The sequence below is a fragment of the Eurypyga helias genome, unplaced genomic scaffold, assembly GCF_000690775.1.
Source record: "Eurypyga helias isolate BGI_N326 unplaced genomic scaffold, ASM69077v1 scaffold12165, whole genome shotgun sequence".
Lineage (NCBI taxonomy): Eukaryota > Metazoa > Chordata > Aves > Eurypygiformes > Eurypygidae > Eurypyga > Eurypyga helias.
Genome location: NW_010252108.1, coordinates 1 through 21,594, shown reverse-complemented (window position 1 = coordinate 21,594; position 21,594 = coordinate 1). Strand labels below are relative to the sequence as shown.

Genomic DNA, 21,594 nt, shown 5'->3' with positions numbered 1-21,594 from the left:
TGGGTAAAAGAAAAAGGCCTATATCCAAAGACTGTTTCTTGAATAAACTTGTGGTTACAAAAATCAGCAATATTATAAGCATCACTTATCGGGAAACACTTGTAAATAAGCTCTGGCTGTGTTGCACTAAGAAATCATTATCTGTAGACTACTTACGTGTAAATGTTAATACTACTGAGTGCTCTCCCGTATCATCTGGGAGCAGTCAAAATATCCTCAGAGCTTGGGAAACACAGCTAAAACACTCCTCACTAAGGTTAGCCGGAAAGAAATAAGATTCCGAGAATGTGAACCCCAGTTTATTTTTCAATAAAGTGGATAGGATTGCGTCAACAGATTATCTCCTGGAAGTCAGCAGTCACTGCAAGCTCAAACAGAACTAGCCTGCTGTCCTTACTAGCAAGTCAGTGACTGTGGGAGAAGGAAATGAATACTGAATAAATTTTAATAATGGTCTTAGAAGATAAAAAAAGGGAGGGGTAGAAGTTAGGAAACAAAGAGAAACAAGGGGACAGACAGTACTGAAGAGCTTGTATTGGCATGATAAAATGGAAGAAAGAGGACCGAAAAGGGGAAGAACAGGAAGGAAAAAACCCCTTGAGACAGACTGCTTAGCAGCAGTGCTGGTGGGCCCAAAGGACTAGGAAAGAAAGGGAGGGAAACATTCTTGGGTTTGAAAAGTGTAAAAACTATGGGCAAAATAGTGGCTGTCTTTAATACCCGAGCGGTACATTCTCCCGCAGTTAGTTACACATTTTGGTTCTGGAAATGGCCTGTCCGACACCTACAAAGCCTGCCTCAGCAGCGCTTTCGAACACTTCTGCCCTCACAAAGCATCTGCACGCGACACGGACACCAGCACACCGAGCCTTGCAGCCCGAATGACACGAAATCTCTCACTGATACACCAGCGACTGAACAGCATATTACAAACTAACAGATGCCTCTTTCCTCAGATTCTTGCGTGGCAAGGTTGTATCTATTTAACTGCTTGTACAGCAGAGAGAGACTTCACATCCTGAAAAACATGGCTTAGCATGGGACACTGCATACATTCACTTACCCATTCCACGAGAATGCGCTGCACAGCGTCACTGCCTCTCGACAGATTTCTGCAGGCCAGGATAACATATGCCCCATGCAGTGCAAGAGACTTGGCAGTTTCAAAACCTGTGATGAAACATTTTCCTGGTCAGAAATAGATCTCAGTAACAAAACAGAGCTAGAATATAGCTTCAACATACTGGCTGCAGTATCGTGGGGATAAATAGGTTGTACTGGATGATACAGAGGAAAAAATAATCCATTAAGACAATCCTTCTTTTGCACAACACACTGATATGACTTGATCTGCAAGCACATTTCTTTGTAAATCTGAAACAACTGGACAGAGCTCACTGTTTGCTGCAACTGAAGTTCAGCAAGAATCGATAGACCCAGGTTTTTTCCTTTCATACATGGAAATTTCACAGTGAACTTCTAAACAACTGCACACAACTTTTTTGCAATACTGTTAATCATTTCTTCCCTGTTCTGAATTTGGGCACTTCATTTCTCCCTTCTAAAAGGAGACTTCAGATTAATTTAAGCTTGTTAATTTGGGACTGTACTGCAATTTAATGAGATCAGTTCAAATGATGAAACTGTCTACCAAGAGCTGCAACTCTTTCCACCTTGACATCATCTGCAAGCTCTGTAAGCGTACTCCTGATTCGCTGTTCAACTCATTAACCAAAAGCTGCATGGCAGTTGGTCCAGGGCAAACTTCATTCAGTTGAAAAAACTCTGTGAGAATTGACACCAGCAGGTGAGCTCTTGGGAGCACAGAATGCCCATGGAGCCCAGAGAACTCAGCCAGAATCTGGGTTTCTCCCAGGCCAGCTCCTACATATTTGTGATGTATTCAAGAGTACCACTTGGTGCCATCTCAATGGAGAGCTGTAACAAGGACAAGAGGTTTCCATCTAGCTGAGAGAAGCATAACATAGCTTAGCAGGTCCCAATTAGAGAAGCTTCAACAAGGAATGAAGAACCAAACTGAAACGCCCAGCAATTTGAGTATGTGAAGATGTATTTGGAGGAGGTGTTTGGTTTAGCTTTATGACATTTAAAACATGTTTATGTTTTCCTTTTAAAAATTGTTTACCAAAACCCTAATAAGATGGGCTGCCTCACTTCCAAAACACCCTGGAGCAACAAAATTCAGTTCCAGCACAAGACAATTTATATTACAGAATCAACAAACACCAGGACAAATTTATACCATTTTCTGCAATTACACACTTAGGGTATTTAAGTCCAAGCAATTTTCTTGTATCTCTTTTAAAGCCATTCATTGTACCAAGCAACTTTAATTACCTGAGCAATTCATTGCACGCACAGGAGCGCGGCAACAGCATATGCAAAGCTTTCCCTGTTCCTAATTCTACCTTAAGTGTATTTAACTAGATTTTTTTTCCACGTAGCTATTGTAAGACCAGTTGTACCAGAGTACTATTAGTTAGCTGGATACTTCTTCTTTTACGTAAAAAATACACTTATTTTGACCAGCTTAAAATACATCTTCATAGACCTGAAAAACTTCATCAAGCAGCACAACTTACAATTTAAGAAATACCAATGCAGAAGCTTTGAAGACTGCAACTTCTAACTGAAACACCTGAAGCAGGAGTTTGGAAGCACCTCAGTATTCAAGCCCCTTTATAGCTTTAGCTTTTTCTTTTTCCTGCAAAAAATTAAGGCTGCTTTCCTCCCACAGCATCACATAGCTAAAGCAGGTAGGGGAAAGCTTCTAGCACAGTGGAACACATTTGTCCTTTTAACAGGCTCGTTACGTTAAACGAATTTTGCAAACAGCATTTGTCTTTCAGTAAAACACAGCCATGTTTTCAGTATCTAGTACGTTTTGAAACCTCAGCCTAACACAGGGATTGATTTTAAAATACAAAATTATTCAAACTCCATAACAAAAATCCCTGCCTATCCAAAAAAGCTGCAAGAAAAAAAAAATCACAGTAAGGTTAAATAAAGAGAAAACTAAATAACCATGTTAAGGACATGCATAATTAATGAACCAGAACAACCTCAACTGTACCCACAAGAGCAATGCTGTGGACTTCAAAAGAACCAAAGTTTTCTTTAAAACTTCACTTAATCTGAGACTCCAACTCGCATGTGCTCTTACAGTGACACGGCCCTTCACCGTGAAGGAACCTTAACGGCAACACTAGTTGCTTTTCCCGGAAAAGCAATCCTACCCTCCAGTGGTGAACCCTCCCCATCGCACAGTGCCAGGGAAGTTAGTTTCCATAAAACTTAGATAAATATCAAGCGATTGTCCTGGAAGTCTCAAGGGACCATACTCTCCTGAGATCAACTCTTGCTGCTGTTGCCCTAGCAGAATGAGCTCTAAGTGACACTTGGAAGTGACAATCCTGTTTAAGACATATGCGAGGACAAACATTATGGCCCAACTCACTATAGCAGCAGCTAACCTAACAGACTGGTAGCAGGACTAACAGGTAGATGGGATTTGCTACAGACAAGTAAGCCCTGCAGCCCCTTCCTTACAGCACGCTTTTCATAGACTCAGAAACGAGCACTTGATTTCATTCTTCATCTTCTGTGAGGATTGTTCAGTTCAATACTCTCATATTCCTGCCTATCCACAGCCGACTACTATCAGTGGATTTTGGGACAGGTTTTCAGCTAACAGTCTCAATTAACCAGCAGTTAGCATCGCTCAATTAATGCCAAGTACATTGTGTCAACATACACCAGATGAGTATATATATGGCTCTGTCAAACAGTGCCACCTCCTCTATAAAACAGAGAAAGGGATTCACTGAGTGGAAAACTAATTCAGCAATTTCTTGTTTAAAGCAGACAGCATAGAGTCCATTTATCACTGGGGACAATTCAGAAAGAATTTGTATCATGCATTTAATGTTTTACATTCCTTTATTCCAAATAGAAGTAAGAAAGTTTGAATACACAAGAAATGCAAAAACATTTTGGACAACAGCAGTTTTCTTCAGCTTCTCTACCTTCCAAACGCTCCAGGATTCCTTGGATCTGTCATTTACAACACATTTGTAAAGCAGTGATGCCATCTCTCTTTGCAACAGCTTAGTCCTCAGTTTAAAAGCCCACAGGGTTTGTTCACATTTAGTTTCCTCAAAGTCATGTCTGTCTTTCTCTCCACTGACAGAAGAGCTCTGGAGACCCGGCATCCTGAAACACCCTCACACGCATTTGAGTATGGATTTCAAGCCGTCATGAGTCCCACCTTCCTTGAGCCCCACGTCACAGGGAAGCTGAATGTGAACTACAGAGGTGTCCAGAAGAAAATCATCTTCCCCTCCACACCACAGTGAACACAGCAAGATCAAGGAAATGAGCAAAAGTCTTCCATGGAGTAGGAAGCAAAAAACATTAGCCTGTGTTACGTATTTCTGGCCTTTCATACACCGAGGGATTACTTACGGACAGCAGAACAGCAGAAACCAACTTGGAATTTGTAACACCAACAGTTTCTATCACTACAAGCGCGCAGCACTTGCCCAGCTGTGCTCAGGACTTTCTCTTTACCCCACTCTATTGTCCTCCAACTTCATGTTGCTTTCTGAACCGCAACAAACATCTGTTGGGTTCTTATAAAGAGACAGATACCCCATTTGCAGAGCAAAGCAAGTGGATTTTCAGAATATTTCTAGGGGGTTCTTTGAAATATTTATATTTTCTTTTAATATAAAATGGGTCAGACACTCATACAAAATCATTCCTTGATAAACTAGCAGCTGGAAGAGCTATTTCTTTTCTATGTATTTATGATATTGCAAGTAAAAAATCCAACTTCCAATGAATAGGAAGAGGTTTTCTCTACAGTTTGGTTCTTCTTGGGAAGGACCAATAATTTTCGACAACCTTGTCATGGTTTAATGCCAGCCAGCAACTGAGCACCACACAGCTGCTCACTCACTTCCCCTCCACGCTGGTGGGATGGGGGAGAGAATCGGCAGAGTACAAGTGGAAAAAAACCCACACACCACACAAAAACTCATGGGTTGAGAAAAGAACATTTTAAAAATTTAAATAAAAGTAAACAAAAGAATTAAAACATAGGGGGAGACAGAACCAAAAGTGAAATTTAATGCTAAACTGCACAGATCATGTCATTCAAGAATTCTTTTTTTTTTTCAGTTGCTAAGCCATGTAAATACAAACAGGTCCTGTTAGGTGCCAGAACAGACAAACAGTGGCCAGGGACTAGAGTGAAGAGATGGAGATTCTGAGATGAGAACTGATTTTTCAGTGAAATCCTGGCTTTCTAATATCTACTACTTGCATTAGATGTACATCAGTGACTAAAAGTCCCAGCCAGAAAGAATTCAGACACACATCTTCCATTTCAACTAATCCCAAAGCTCTGGTTAAATAATATACACTCGGTTAAGAGGGGAAAAGGGAAAAAAGTGTCAGCCTTCACGGTTCACCTTGCCTTTCTTCATCTATTCAATGACAGGATCATGCTCCTACCAAACCCCAGATAAATTTTTCCTGAAGGTTTTTTTAAAAAAGTGCATTGAAGCGGTTCAATGGACATTATCAGAGCAGCATTTTACCAATACTGAAATCATGTGCAGAAATTAATGCAGATAGGCACACCTTAGCATCACATCGGCAACTGAAGACTACTGCTTGAACTCTTTATTCTCGGTGTTTCTTCAAGCATAGAATCAACTAATGTTTTCTTTTGATTGTCTTTAAAAATGAAAACGCGGCTTCTTGCAAGCAAGCCAGCCATTTTTCCTAACATAAATCAATTATTGTATTTAAAAAGTATCCCAGAATTTAGCATTTAGTTTTATAATTTAATGTTTAATGAGAACTTAGCTTATTTTCCTGTGTGCATATAGCTTTTTCCTTTGTAACAGGTAATACATTGTGGGGAAGAGAAACGTCTGAATACACAGCAACTCACACAACATTTTCTAGACCAAAATAACCTTTCCACCTAAAAGTGCATCTAAATATATTATTACCAAGCCAAAGAAAAGGAGTTCTATACATTATAAAAGAACTCAGAGCTAGCAACATTGTCTGAAAGTCATTTTAGAGTGACTCATATTCCTAATCTTAGTAAAAACCCTAATTGCTCTATTCAGAATTATGTATGTTTATATACATAAGGGATTAAAAATATTTTGTTAAGCTACAGTTATGTTAATACACTTATTTTTATTGCAAAACATACACTTCCAAAGTAAACATTTAACAGAAATCCAGAGTAGCAGAAAAGATCTGCCTGAAATATAAGTCAACATGAAGCCAGCATCTCGATGAAGTCTACACCGGATCTGAGTAGTCAAAATTTGATGTGCCATTTCAAGCACACTATTCCCCAGTAAGTCACTATGGCGTAAGTGACCACTGTTTTTGAAATAAAGCCAGTCTATTTATAACTGCCATTACTTGAATGCATTATTAAGGAAATAATCACACTTTTGCACCTGCTACTGTAGCTTCATCACTGTTTCCTAACAAAGCTAAGGAAAGCTGAAGAGAAGCAGTGGCAACAAAACTCGCAACAGTCACAAACAAACAAACAAATCCATTTAGGATTTACCTAACCTTCAGCAGCAAGTATCAAATACCAACGACAGAGACTCCAGTTTCCAACTAATCCACACTCCCCTGAAGTGTTTGTTTTGGAAGCATGCCAGCATAAGAGCGTTCACAGCTGGATTTATAAGAAAGCTGATCAGATATTCAGTATCAACTGGGTTTTAAAAGCTGTTTTGAGGGACCTTTTTTTTTTTCCAACTCATCCCAAAACTTTGGGGTTTTTTCCCCATTTATCATTGCTATTTTTAATACACCTTCTTAGACAAGCTCACTCAAGTGACCACAAAAAAAAAATCAAAGATTAATTTAAATTCTCTGGGCCTCTCTGGCTTTTTTTTTTTTAATCAGATATCTTAAATAAAAAAAATGTTCCAAGTTCAGAGAAATGTGGTTGGCAAACTTCTCTAAAGCTACTCTTTGCATCAGCAATAGCTTTAGGCAACACAGCAGCTTTTCCCAACAAAGCAAAAATGGAGAAAAGAGCCAGCCGCTGTCTAGTTCCTTTTCAAGTACACTTCTGTTGTTCTGCAAGCCAACAGTATCATAGGTTTCAGTACCGCTCAGCCCTAATTAAACATAACAAAAAAAATTAGTTGCATGTTTTGAATCTCCTTTTGGCAAGTGCAACAGTGCAAAGTTAATAAAAGAAGTAAATTTAATAGAGAGGAATACTTCATCCAAGGCAGAATAATTAAAAGACATACTGTGCTGTCAGCTAAAGTGCTAGATCCTCCAAGCTTTAATCCGCAAGTTATTTCATGAGAAATACTCAGCATTATGTACAGATACCAATAAAGTACTACAACACAGAATGGACCAGATTTTTTCCTAAAACAAAATTTGGTATTTATTTATATCAGTTAGACAAACAGTGAAAGATTTTAAGAAGTATACTAGACATTTCACAGATAAATAATAGAACAAGGTTTTGCCCTAAACAGCTCACAATTTAGGTTATGAAACAAAAGATGTCAGAGAATCGAAACATACACAGCCATGCCCTGTTCTGAAGGGCTCCCCATTTGTGTCACAGGGAAAAGAACAGGTGAGCAGACAAAACTGAAACAATGCTACTTGATTTCTGGTAGTTGCTGCCCAACTTTATCTTTGTGCAACATGAGATAGGACAATTTGTTTAGTTAAGCAGCAGAGGAAGATTTTAATACAAGAGTCATTTCAGGATCCTGTGAACAGACTAAATACAGAGATGAGGCAGTTCATTGTTTTTTGTAGTGCAAGTAAATAAAGACAGCAAATAAGAGACAGCTAGCAAAGGGCAAGATAACAAGATGAGGAGGTCTAGGTGTCCTAGGTTACCTCCTTACATTCTAGTTTTTCTGGATTAGATGGTATTCAGGATGGGTACCAACCTCCCAAGGTTCAAAACTGGAAAATCTTTTGGGTGTGCTTTAAACTATGAAGGAAAGAGGGAGATGGGAAGCTGTTATATAACCCAAATGATCCATCATGTGGTTCCAACATACAAAGTAAGGCAGGAGATGGAGTTCTGAAACAAAAGATGAAGAATAAGAAGAGTATTAACAAAAAAGTGTCTATACACAAAAGTAAGGAGAAAGGAAAAACAAGCAGGATTGGAAGTCATTAAATTATAACATAAGGACATTGGGGGGAGTGGAAACAAAGAAAGACCCTCTTCACCACACTTTCAAGAAGGGCATGAAAATATATCATGCATCTTCTCATACCACAACTAATGTATATTGTTTTAGATGACATTGAAGGTCTACCTGCTAACAGCTGTAACACCAGCAACCCACCCAAGAGCTCCATGACAGCAACCTGCCAGAGGAAATGACCAGTTACAGCTATGTTCTACACTGATTTTTTTCATCTCCTAAGAATTTAGACCTTGCCAGTCTGAGGAAGGCGATGTTAAATTCCACAATATACATGCCTACAGAACTTTACACCTGCAGAACAGGAAAAACTGCCAGGTGAACAAGCATACTAAATGCTTTCTAAAACCTAAACTCTAAAACCTTGAGTCTTATGTGCAATGTTACTTGAACTTGGTAAAACACCTTATTTCTGCTGGTTGCCAGAAACTAATATTGAACAGTTCACTCAAAATCACACAGAAACCAGTCTGTACAATTCCTGATCTCATATCAGTCTGCCTTGTCTGTGACAAGTTCGCCAGCTAAATGGCCAAATCCCAGTCTGTGCGTATGAAGTTAAGTAAATGACATTTATTCATCAAATTACATCCTACACCATTATGAAGCATACCTCTGCCTTACATTCTAGATACGTAATATTTTCTTTTGCAAGAGACAAGCATTTAAAGTACAAGATAGAAAGAACAGAGTCAGGAAGTCCAGGTCTCTAGTCCCTTGACCACAAATCAGATGCAGTAACAGATACAGTCAGACACCTTCTCACAGATCACCATCTTCATTCACTCAGGATGAAGAAAGCGTGCTGCCAAGTCAGTCATGCACTTTTTTTATGTACTTTTCATGTGTATCTTAATAAGGCACAAAGTAGTCCAAATTTAACTTCAGAGTTAAAAACCCTTCAACAAGACTAAGATTTATACCCCTTGGCAACTGCTCGCTGCTGGATACAGACCCAGACAAATAAAGCATTTTTTGGAAATAACAAGCATTCCAAAAAAAAAGTACAAAGTACAGTTGAAACTATTCAAACTCTTGCAGCACAAAGAGCTTTCAAAACATGAAGACACAAGATGATGTGAAGAGTAAGTTTCATGTTGCAGAGAGACTGAATTGTGCCAAAGGTCTTGTCATCTCTGGGCTATGAAATACGCATAAAACAATGAGCAAAACCTTTGTGAAGTATTTCAAAAGACAAAAGCAATTGAGTTATGTTGCAGCCAATTGAAAAGAGTCTTTAACTCCCAGATAATTGACAAGAAAATAAGTACCACTTGTGAAGGCTCCTGTTCTACAAGTGTACTTCCTGGTACTATTTTCACAGGGGAAGAACAATGCAGGCAGATAGCTCAATCTTATCCTTTGTGCAAGGATTCCATTACAAGTAGTAATCATTATTGAACCTTTTAGACCAGACGTAATTTCTTACATGTTACTACAAATTTCACATGCATTGTGAATTTCAGCCAAGGTTGATGAAGTTCAATAACTTGGCTAACCAGCCATGTGTACTACTCATTACAGAAGTAATAAATAGATTCATCAAACTGGACATGAAAAAGCATTATGAGTGTCTGACACTACTTTCAGCTTACTCAATAAGAGAAGTATATCACAGAAGTCCAAGAGGGCCTTTTAATATGTATAATACGTAACAAGTAGACAGAGTCCTACATAAAGCAGAGCAATGTTAGTCTTTCACAAAGTTAAGCCAGAGTTAAACCAGAGTGATCGTACTCATGGAAAACTCAATCACTGTGACCTACCATAATTTTTCAGAATACAGCACTGTAAAGAGAATTCTTTTATTAACATTATCCCACGTTTGAAAATAGCAGCTCTTAGTCGTTTTATAATTGTTCAAAATACATCAGGACTAACCCCTGACAGACAGCTACTAACATCCCGCAACAGAATGCATTAATAGTTCCACCCTACCTGTTCCCCTCCATTAACTTCTCTTTCCTACACCAGACAGTGTATTCTACCGAAAAATACACTTCCTGCAAGATCCAGGCTTTCCTGGAAAAGCACTGTACTCCCATTCCTAAAAAAACCAAACAAACAAACAAAAAAAAAAACCCACCAACACTAGTACAACAAAATTTATGCCTGCTACAAAGTTTTAGGCTTCTAAAAAAATACACTTCACTTTTTTTTTTTCCAGTAAGTGTTTTTTTAAGTTGTGTTTAAGTAAGAAGCAAACAACAAAACTTCTATACAGACACCAACATTTCTACAGTAGGGCTACTCATGTGGTTTAAGATAAACCATGTCAAGTTTGGCACACAGCACGTGGATCACAGGGCTTAAAAATTCAACCTTTAGTTTTTCAGCATTACTTTTCCCATTAAGTCTTAGATTAAGTGTGCAGCTTTTCCTCAAGAGAGTAAGACTGTTGAAGTCAAGTAACAACATGACACTAAAAATATAGCTGCATATACAATACCAAAGTGTATTAGGCTGAAGGACAAGTACTTTTTCCCCCTCACTCTCCCCACTCAGACATATTTTCACAGGGTTTAAACCCAAATCTTCATTGCCACTGTTTTGCTGGCAAAGGACAGCAACAACAGCCCCTAAGCAACACAACTGTGCTGGCAGAAGACCCTGAGGTAGAAGTTGTATCTGCAGAACGATGTTTGTTTTGGGTAGCTTATTTTTCTCTGAGAGGTTATTCTGTTCTACAAGAACAAAGCATACACACGCTGCCTGCAGCCAGGCCAGTCGTGCTTTTCTGTTCATGCCATGCTGCTTATAATAGTGAAACACGCGGTGCATGGAGCCTAGAATTCACCAAAAAAACCTTCAAATACACATCAAGGAAAACCACTTCCATGCTTTTAAGAATCCAGTAAATAGGAAAGTATCCCATGAAAACAATCTCAGGGACAGCTAGGACTTGGCCAAGAAAAATAATCCAAGGTTATATACTGCTGACCTTTCCGTCTGTCTCACAAGCTCTGAACCTAAGCCTCCATAAATAATATCCACTTCAGGTCTCCACAGGCAAAACACTTCCAACCTGAAAACACACAACCGTGCAGAGGCCGTAGAAGTTCATTCACCACAAGCTGTGCTGGTTCAGCTAGAACATAAGATGCATCTCCCTAGCAAAACCCCACTATTTCCCTTCTCTCTGCACCATCGAGCAGCAACAGAATTAAGAATTTCTGTATGTAAAAACAGGCAGAAATTTCAACTTGTCAATCCAAAGGAATTCACACATTTATGAAAGCTGACTGATTCAGGCAGACACTTTTCACTAAATTGGGTGAAGATCTAGATAGAAATCAAAGACCATTAGAAAAGCCTTGTCACAAGCTGGCTTCCCCATCCCTTTTCTCTGCTCTCCTAAGAAAAAGGGATGCAAATAGTTACTGGCAAGCAAACACCCTGCTGTTTATTCCTCCTAATAAGACATGCAAAACAGAACTTTATGCTTAGAGATCTTTGAGAAAAGTTAACATATGAATAGAACTGAGAAAAACAAGAATACTGACCAAAACCAGAGAGATGGATTTTCTCTTAGAGATGGTTTTTTTTCCCCAATACAAACTATCCAACAAAAACAGGCTGCTATTTTATTTCAAGGCCGACAGAAGTCCAGTGTTAGAGCATGAGGAAGATTCCAAAACCATACAAGAAATCATAAAGGGAATCTGAAACAGAGGACTATCTTGAGCAACCCCCTTGTAGAAGTCCTGCCAGTTGTAACCTTTAAACATTACTTCATGCAGAAACAGACAAGAGAAATTAGAAAACAACTTCGCAACTTTTCCCTGAGAAATGGATGCATTTTTCTTTGAAAGCACAATCTAGCTCAAAAAGAGCTGAACTCCTCTTTACTGGCAGATTCAGACAAACATCTGTGGGCTCAGACCAAACTCCATGTAATACAGTGAAGGGCAATGAACATATTTAAAGACAATAAAACTAATACTATTAAAATGAGTCCTCACTGGTATTTGCAAGGGTCTGTTTTATTCCTCCCATATGATCTGAGTTTGACTTAAATGAGACCATTCACTGGTCTGATTAGGATTCAGCAAACACTACCTTCTTTGTGAAGGCCGATAAAGCCAGCCTCAGTAAACATGCTGCCACCCACAAATAATCTCAGTAACTTCTGCAGCTAGAATTGTTCTCCATATTCACAAAACCCTTCTCTCTGCAGGTGCAGAGCAGGCAATTTTTTATTTCTTAAGAAGGTGTTCTTTTTCAGCATACTTTTCCTATCTCTCCATTGCCAACAGATTTAGGGCATAGCAGTGAAAGCTAGCCAGCATCTATTAGAGACCTTAATGATCTTCACAAGAATTTAGAGAAGCTTTAAAAGTTTAATTTTGCTCCTCTTATGGGTAGTAGCTTAAATAGCCATTACTCAATTAGCTATTACTCAACTGGCATAAGAAATGCGACAAAGGTTAGCCACACCTGCCTCTCTCTCAGGACTCTGAAGATATATTCTGCTTTTTAACTACAAGCAAGATCAAGAGCAAAACTAATATAGAAGTGCTCTGAGACTACTACATGACCTACAGAAACAGTAGCCCAGAAACCAGGAATTCAGGAATTCAGAAGCTATGCAATCTGTCACTCCACAGCCAAACAAACTTTCATGACCTTCTGTCAGTATGCAGTACAAAAGCACAGCGTCAAAGCACAGCAGCCATACATAAATGCTGCACTACACATGGCCCAGGTCAACATATTTTTTCTGTTTGTCAGAAGTGTATAAAAAAGCTACCAAAAATAACTTATTTTAATGCAATAAAATGATAACAGAAAACCAAATATCTTGGGATATTTCTGAATCAACATAAGCACTGTATGCTTGCTGAAAAGAGAGATTCCTAGCTTCCCAATAGTTTGAAGTTCTATTTCCACCCTGACAATATCAGATCATAGATGCTATTTGCCTCAGAATTACCACAGATAATCCCACATCTCAGACCACTGAAACTTTACTGGTTTGGGGTTTTTTTCTCCCAGTAGCGTTTCTAGTATTTTTGGAGCAGAATGATTTAAGAAGGGTAGCCATTCTACATTGCTCACAGATGCAGAGTGTTCAAATCATGTACCACATGAGAGAGATTTCTGATTTAGGTGCAGGTGACACCATGAAAGGCACATGATGAATTGCAGAGCTACATAGTTTATATTTATGACAAAAACACCACCACAGGTGAACAAAATTTGAAAACCTACATGGTACCATCATGATTAATACTAAGAAAATTATCAAGTTACTCATTGTCAAAATGTTACCTTCTACAGACTGACAATGTTCAGTTATGTCTCTGTACACATACAAACCCTCACTCCAATTAACTATGGAATACAACTCATTAACTAACTATACAATGCATTTCAAAACCTACATGGGCTGTGTGCTGACAGTAGAGCTAAAACTCCGGTTTGAGCTCAAAAGCCTCTTCCCCTGATTTCATACACCTGATCCTCAAGTCTGTTTAAGGGGATGCAAGTCAGCTGTGCATGTAGCATAAATCAAAGAATGGAAGAATACAGCTGGTAATCGTATTTTAATAGTTAAGGAAAAAATAAGTTGCTTTGCCTTTCATCTGTAAAAACAGATTTTTCTAAAATACAGTCATCAGGAGGGAAAAAAAAAAAGCTATGAGAGGGATAAACCAGAAAAACTTCTGTTTATCATTCATAAATTAAAGGGCCAAATCAAAACAAATTTTTATATCACAAAGCAGATGTTTAATTGTGATAAATTATAAGCACATTTCCCAACCTTTTGCATCAGTATGACAAAAGCTGCTATTACTGAAGTTCTGTACAAGAAAAAACATCTCACACCAAACATACACAGACCACAAGCTCACTGGAGCAGTGACTCGTGTTTTACATCCTGATTCATAGTACCTAATAAAAAAATATTCTCCTGGCTGAGATCTCTTCATTGCATAGCAAAAGTGCCAGGAAAAAAAAAAGAGAATCCCATTTAACCAAACATTAACTGATAATTATTTTGAAGAAATAACCTAAAACATTTCCACAATTACAAAATTACATGCTTTACACTCTGGTAAAACAATCAAGAAAAGCAATATAGCAAGCCACATTATGAGTGAAGCTTCTGGATTTTCCTCTGTATTCGAAAAAATTAAACTGCTCAAAGCCAAAAGCAGTTTTCATTTTCTTGAGATAGCTTGCTTTTGTAAGGGATGCCCACAACAAGCACAGTTAACACATTTCCTTTGACCTTCATATAGCCGAAAAGTTAGAATTGCAGTTTGAACAATGGTTGGGTTGTGATTATCAATACGGGTTTGTGATAAAATCTTGGAAAAGCGTTAAGAAAAACCCCACTTTGTGGAATCTGCCTGACTGCACAGAACATACACATTTGCCCTTCCATAATATACTGCAGCACTACTCCAGTGCGCTACTCATGCATACTCTAGCAGTCACAATAGGTTAGATGCAACTGCACCCAATACAGAAAACAACACACGGAGTTTCAAGGTCATATAGCTACAGGAATCTTAAAACCAGATAGCAATATTTATCCAAGTCATACAAAATCACATTAGCTACCCAACTGTCTTCCTGATACTAAAACCAAGTAAAAATTCTTTAAAAAAAAAAAAACTTTGCTTTGAGAAGATTGCTTACACATGCACTTGAAAATACCACATCGTTTTATAAAATTAAGGCTAGATGAACAGCTGACATACTTTTTAAAAAGTCAAGTTCTAGCCCTAATAATTAAGAACAAAAATAACAAAATTATAGGAGCATTTACCAAAACCAGGGAAAAGCACCAGGTCGCTTTTGTTCAGCATTTTCAAAGAGCAACAGAGCCCTCTAGTGGGAAGGTGCCGAAGTCCGACTGCCCATGCAGGCAGCGTGCTGGGGGGGGCTTCTCTCCAACCTGATGCCGAGTTCATTAAAACAAAGCCCCATAAATTCACATACTATCTTTAATTCCCACAGTGGAATAAGCCTTACTGACTTTAAGGGGACAAACTGACAATTTACAAAACTCACGGTTAAATGTACATACAACAATAAGTTTTTAAACCCAGAAGGGTTGAAATGACAAGACTGAACTGCTCAGTAAATTAGTCTTGCTTCTTTTTACTACACCAGCTTTACCATGACCAAAGTTACCACAACTTTCAATGTGGAACTCAGACTAAAATTTTAATTGAGCTTAAGAAAAATAGATGAGAAAAAGATCTGAGGAATATTTGCACTGCACCTTCAGAAGAAAAAGCTTCCAAAATAAAAATGTAGAGGAAAACATTTTACTAATAATTCTTGACCTGCTGTGATCTCTTTGTATTGTAAGAGAGTAATTCTAACTTTCCCAAGTTACTAATGAAAACTAATGAAGTGTTTCTAAATCTATTTTTTTAGTACCTCTTTTTTTTTTTCCTTTTACACACACATTTTTCATAGCAATTTTAAGAACTAACTTAAGAAAGTGGGTGTGTAATCTACGAGATTCTTACAGTACATGTTCCTAATCAATAATGAAAATAAGAACAACAGAGCAGACAGTCTCCCCTTCACAGACACATTAAGAGAAGTTAATGAAGTAACACTGGAGAAGCCAGTATGTATACCACTAAAACCCTACTACTTCTGCAGGCATCAAAGAATTCCCTCAGCACTTAGGTAAGCATCACTATTTTTCAGAAGATGGAGATTTTTCAACTGTAAGAGAAAAAAAAAGTTCCCGGCAAGTTACATTGGATTCCCTGTATTAGATTCCCAAATAAAGTCAATTATTCCATCTTTACTGATCTGTTTTTAACTTTGCCATCTTGAAATGGTGTATATGGATAAACAAAAAAATAACTTCTATGTTCATCCATCTTTCAAGGGATTCTGAGCATTCTCCAAACCTCATCTTGAGCATCCAGCATTGCAGTAATTGAAAATGCATTTTTCCAAGCTCTGATAGACTGCAGTCTGCAAACTTACACCTCGATCTTTGTTCTACCCATCTTGAAGTGAAAAATTTCTCAGCAAGTGTACCGTAAAGTTAGTTTCAAATATCCCACGGAAACTAATTTTGACAGCAATGAAAGGGCTGAGTGATTTTTGTTTCCTTATATTAAGTACAGATGCTCCACAAGTAATCCATTCTTTTTTGATTGTTTTCTACTTGGACAGCAATATTTTCTTGGGAATATTTAACCTTACCCCTTAAAGAAAGCATGTTAGTGTTCTGAAAACACAGTAATTGTTTACCTCTCAAAATACACAGAGAGTTTGAAAGGAGTATCTACAACACCAAGTGGAGCACAGCACTGAAATTCTAAAAATAACTGGGAATAAGCTCCAGAAGTGGCCAGACTGTTTGAGCTAGCTAATTAGTATTTCCACATGGAGTCCCAAAGTACTGTGTAGACATACGAAAGCTCACAGGGATGTCTATGTTGCAATCCATTACATGAGACTGACAAAGCAATTTGCCAAGAGTCACAAAGCACGGCTAAGAGTTAGTTTATCTTAGACTGATACATGTTAAAAATTGAAGTTTTCCTGAAACTGTTGTCTCAAATTCTGTCAATTATGTCCAAATTAATTGGATAAGAACACCATTACCCACGCCCAAAGGGGGAGCATTCCCTTCACACAACACCAAGGAGTTTGAACCTTGTTCTTCTCCATCAAACAGGACAATCAGAAGTCATAACCAGCAGAAGCCCAGCCCAGATTATATCCCCTCTCAGACATCCACACAGCTAGGAAGGAAGAATATCCATTACGTAATAAGCATAACCCTAGAACTGTTTTCTCCTTAATCCATGCTCCATGGTAACTCTAAGTAGTATCAGACACAAAGCCTAAGATTGAATCCAACATGGGATGCAAGAGTTGAGTTATACAGGCCATAAGACCACCTTAATCACATATTTGCTTTTACTTTTACTCCTTGTCCTAACCTCATACAGTAGCACAAGCCCAAGGTTTATTTCACTAACACTCCCACTCTTCTTGGTATGCTTCTGACCAGGGCATATCCTTCCCTCATCTACTAACAGCAATCAAGGAAGTATCTATGTGTAGGTGTGCATGTATCTGTGCAGATATGTCACAAGCAAAGAAGATCTGGTGCAGGATATGCTCACTTACTTGTGATCAATCCAGATTACAAAGCGAGGAAGAAAACAGGGGAGAAAACCTTGACAAAAGCATCATACATCTTGGATTCATCTTTTGCCATATATGAAACTTCTGGCTCATTGAGCAAGTCTGAGTGGTAGCCCTTCTCCAGCTGAAGGCAAATAATTTGAACCCAGGTAATTTTTAAGTGTTCTCAGGCTGCACAGTTGCCTACAAAGCAAACTCTATTGCTGGACGCAACGTGAAGACATGCTGTACCATGAATCTGCAATGTAAACCTTACTAGAAAACCCAAATTCCTCACTGAGGCAGGTAGGGCAGGGCATGTTGTACTTAACTGCAATATCAATCTGAGGTACTAAGTCACACCATGACAGCAGGACACAGGCTGTCAATGCCTAAATTGGACGTTACGACAAAGCTCTGAATTCTTCATCTGACTCCTGTGGGATAACACTTCCTTGAATAATTAAGGGGTAAAGACCAAGAGAATTCAGAGTGATAAGTCCTGCTATTTTCCAGCATGTCTCCAAGATTTTCTAAGGTCCTCATAAATGCATTTAACTCTAGATCCTACACTAAAAAAGACACCAAATAGTTTGCATAATGACTCTTTCAATATTGATGCAATCCCACCACACACAAAAATGCAAGCCACAAAAGGGAACAAAATATTAACAGTTATGTAAGATTTAGGAAGATTCACCAAAAAAAATGCACCAAAAAAAAAATCTAATACCACAGCACAACAGGGTTGTAGCATTTGTGGCTCCTTCACAAATTTAAGCCACAGAAAAAGACATATCCTGCACAGGTTGACGAGTGAAACTTCAAACAGCCTAGCAAGTTAAGCCAGATAAGAAACCCTGTCTTCACAGAAGAAAGGCAAAGCCCCTAAGCACCAAAGCTTCATTATAAAAATTAAACAAAAGCACCTAATTGGAATCCCTCAAATACATAGTATTACTTCTGTATCAGGCAAGTAACAGATACCTAAACAAGCCGAGCATCTAAAAGGTTTTACGAACCTGCTAGAAAATAAAACTAACAGGTATTTCAGGAGGTGATAAATGTACTTTTTTGCCCTAAAGGAGCCTAAAATACGACATTCTGACACAAGTCCATCATTAAGCTGACTTGCAAATACTTTGAGAGAAAGATTCCACAGCCTCCTTGGAAAATCTTCGCCCGAGTTTACTTGCTGCCATCAGAATTTTTTCCAAGTGCTTTACCTTAACTCCCCTGCAGCCATATAAGCCGTAGTCCTTGTCCTAGACACCAAGAGCATAAAGAAACTTCCCTTTCACAGCCATCCTTTGTGTATTTATTTACATAACTCAAAATGCCCCCATAGGTATTTTTCTGGGCAAAAATCAATTGTTTCAGACTTGGTGTCTTTCCTGTGGCTCTCCTCAAAGCTCCAAATTCTCCACACTTTTTTACAAAGCTGTATACGAACCTGAAAAGAGTTATGTAACTAGAGGTTTTACATGGATATAATGCAAACCAAGTCTGAATACCAAAACTGCACAGATAGTGAAACAACAGCTGATGGTACAACATAACAATATTTATCTTTGACTTGTGTGTAATGTTAACCTACCTACCTATTCCTGAATTTGCTCCCGTGATTATAACCACTTTTCCACTCAAGTCACGACCCTGGAGTATTTCCATTGCAGTACTGTTTCCATCATACTTTTGTCTAGTAGTAGGCTTTACTGGATTATCTTCAACAGTAAAGGCCAATCTGGGGTCAAGGTAAGTAGTCCTTTTGTTTATGTGGCTGCAAAAGAACACAAAAATTCAGCTGCTTTGACCCTTCTGCACTCCAAATTCAGATTTCAACTACTGTTGTGTACAGTTCCCACGGATTATTTAAATTTCAAAAAAAATCATGTTTTCCCAATTGCTTTTTAAAGTTATACATACAGAATTTATCCATGAAGGAATACAAACCAAATGAACCTACAGAAACATTGCCTGAGGGTCAGCTTGCACTGAGATGTGGCTATGCAAGTGACTTCAATCTGTCACCCAAGCTGGTATTTCTGTGCACATGGAAGTATTCAAAACAACGCAGAAATGGGTGGGTTTCTGACACTGCTACAACTGTAACATTTGCATATGTATTCTTAAGTTGTACTTATTAATTCATCTTTCCAGCTGAGAATGTCACAGTACCATAACTACTCAGAAAGATTACCCAACATGAAACACAGTTGTCCTATTTGTCTACATTCTACATTTTGACATACTTACTCTACAAAATAGACTTGTCCATTTTCTTCAGTCTCCTGCTCCCATCCATATGGCAGGCCTAGGAAACACATAAAACATTACCTTTTTGCAGGCATTACAGTACACTCAAGTTTAAATGATTTCTCAGGAAGATGTGGCAAAATTCTGCACTACCTCCATAGGTAACGCAGCTGCCTGCTGCACCTGAATGATGGGACTTGAGAAGAGGATCACTTCCCTAGCCACTTGCAAATGCTCTCCAATAAGAGTACAATACAGAGATCAGGTACAGGGGTAAGGACTAGCATATTAAGTATAATCTAAAAGTTCTTTATAAAAATTATTTCCTGTTATAGCACAAACCAGCAAAATGCAACCATGCGGCCTAGTGCATACACATCTATGCTGCACAGTTTAGTATCTATCATGATAAAGTAAATAGCAATAACACTGAACGAAATGTAGGAAATGTAACATGTAACACATACCAAAAGTTGGAAGATCATAACCCTTGAGTGGGTATGGGATACATTAAATCCAAGTTGGAAGGACAGATGAAAGAACAAAAATGACAAATCTTTACAAAATAAATTCTTGAATAAAAAACCCTACAGAAGTACTTAACAGATAACATTCCCAATATTGCTAATCATGGCTGAAAACTATTGAATTATAATTCCTCAGCTCAAAATCTACTGAAAACATTCCAGTTATAGCCACGTTACCAATGCCAAAAGCAATACGGCTTGCCAACAGCACAGTAGCCCTAGGTATGCCAAATAGAAGCTTCTGGGAAGATCCAATTTAAGGCACTGATTCAAGGTCCTTAAGAAGTCATATACCTTTGGAAGTGTCCTGCAACAGTGGCTGTCTTCTGTTCTGGCACAAGCATTCAACTGGGTTTGGGAAAACAAGTAAAATGAAAACTAACAGGACTTCCTTCTGTGCCAGGAAGATTCTTGATTAATATAATCCAACTATAAATATTACCTAACAGACACCAGGATACCAGAAGCAAAACAGAGAATTCCAGCCTTTGTCTGTATGCTTTACAGGCCACAGCAAAATATCCATTTATCCTGGAATTAGTACTTTGGCATTATGGAGCAATACAAGAAAGTCATAAAACTGCAGGGATCACACTACACTGACACAAATCATATAGGTAAAAACCCACTGAAATCAGTTGTATTTGGCAAGCTCAATTTTCCACCGTGATTAGTGTCAACTAGCAGATCAAAGTGAGATCTAGTTCCTGCACAGACTCCAACTAATGTTTGTAACATAATTTCAGTTCATTACAGAAGTTTAACACGGACCTCCTGCAACACGTTTCCTCTTCCCAGACTTCGGGTGTTCCCACTGTGTTTTTTCTTCCAGGTGGCTGTAGGAAAAGAAAAGTTTAAGAAACTTGACCTAAGAAAAACAACCATCTAGAGAAAATTGGCTGTTTATAAACAAAGTTCAGATAAACTAAAAAAAATACTGTCCAGTGTTTGTAAACCAGCTCTTTGGAGGAAGACAAACCCACCACAGGTGAGAAAGCACTACACTTTCCCCCTTTATGTGGGACGGAATAAACCTTGCAGCTTTAAACATACTGAAACAGATTCCAAGATCTGCGTGGTTACAGAAACCACAAGAGAGGAGAAAAATACATAAATATACATTCCCCTAGTTAGCCCTGTAGCAGGTCCCCTTTTGTAACCAGTGAGGTTGCAATCATTTTCAGAGCAGCACAAGCAGATGGTGCCAAACAAATTTTTCACTCACCACAGCTGTGGTGTACTGATCACTTTTAACCTCCACACCACCTGCTTCTCTATTCCTACAAGTAGGAAAACTAAGAAAAGTACAGTATTGTGCTGGCCCAACTACGACACTGACGCTTTCTAGCGCTGCTACAGCATCGCTCCCAGAGAGGCAGGAGGCCGTGGCCCTGCCCGGCGACGGCCAGCACGGCACAGCTCCGCCC

The 21,594-nt window shown here is 38.6% G+C and overlaps 1 protein-coding gene across 1 annotated transcript; it reads right to left on the bottom strand.

The window, feature by feature from the left end:
• Nucleotides 1-1,063: 1,063 nt before the first annotated feature.
• On the bottom strand, nucleotides 1,064-21,003 carry LOC104510098 (WW domain-containing oxidoreductase; the record flags this gene model as incomplete). The annotated part of the gene is made up of 4 exons (XM_010152242.1): nucleotides 1,064-1,170; nucleotides 18,986-19,164; nucleotides 19,641-19,698; nucleotides 20,939-21,003. Coding segments are annotated over 4 exons (409 nt in total), but the record flags the coding sequence as incomplete, so codon positions are not given.
• Nucleotides 21,004-21,594: the final 591 nt, after the last annotated feature.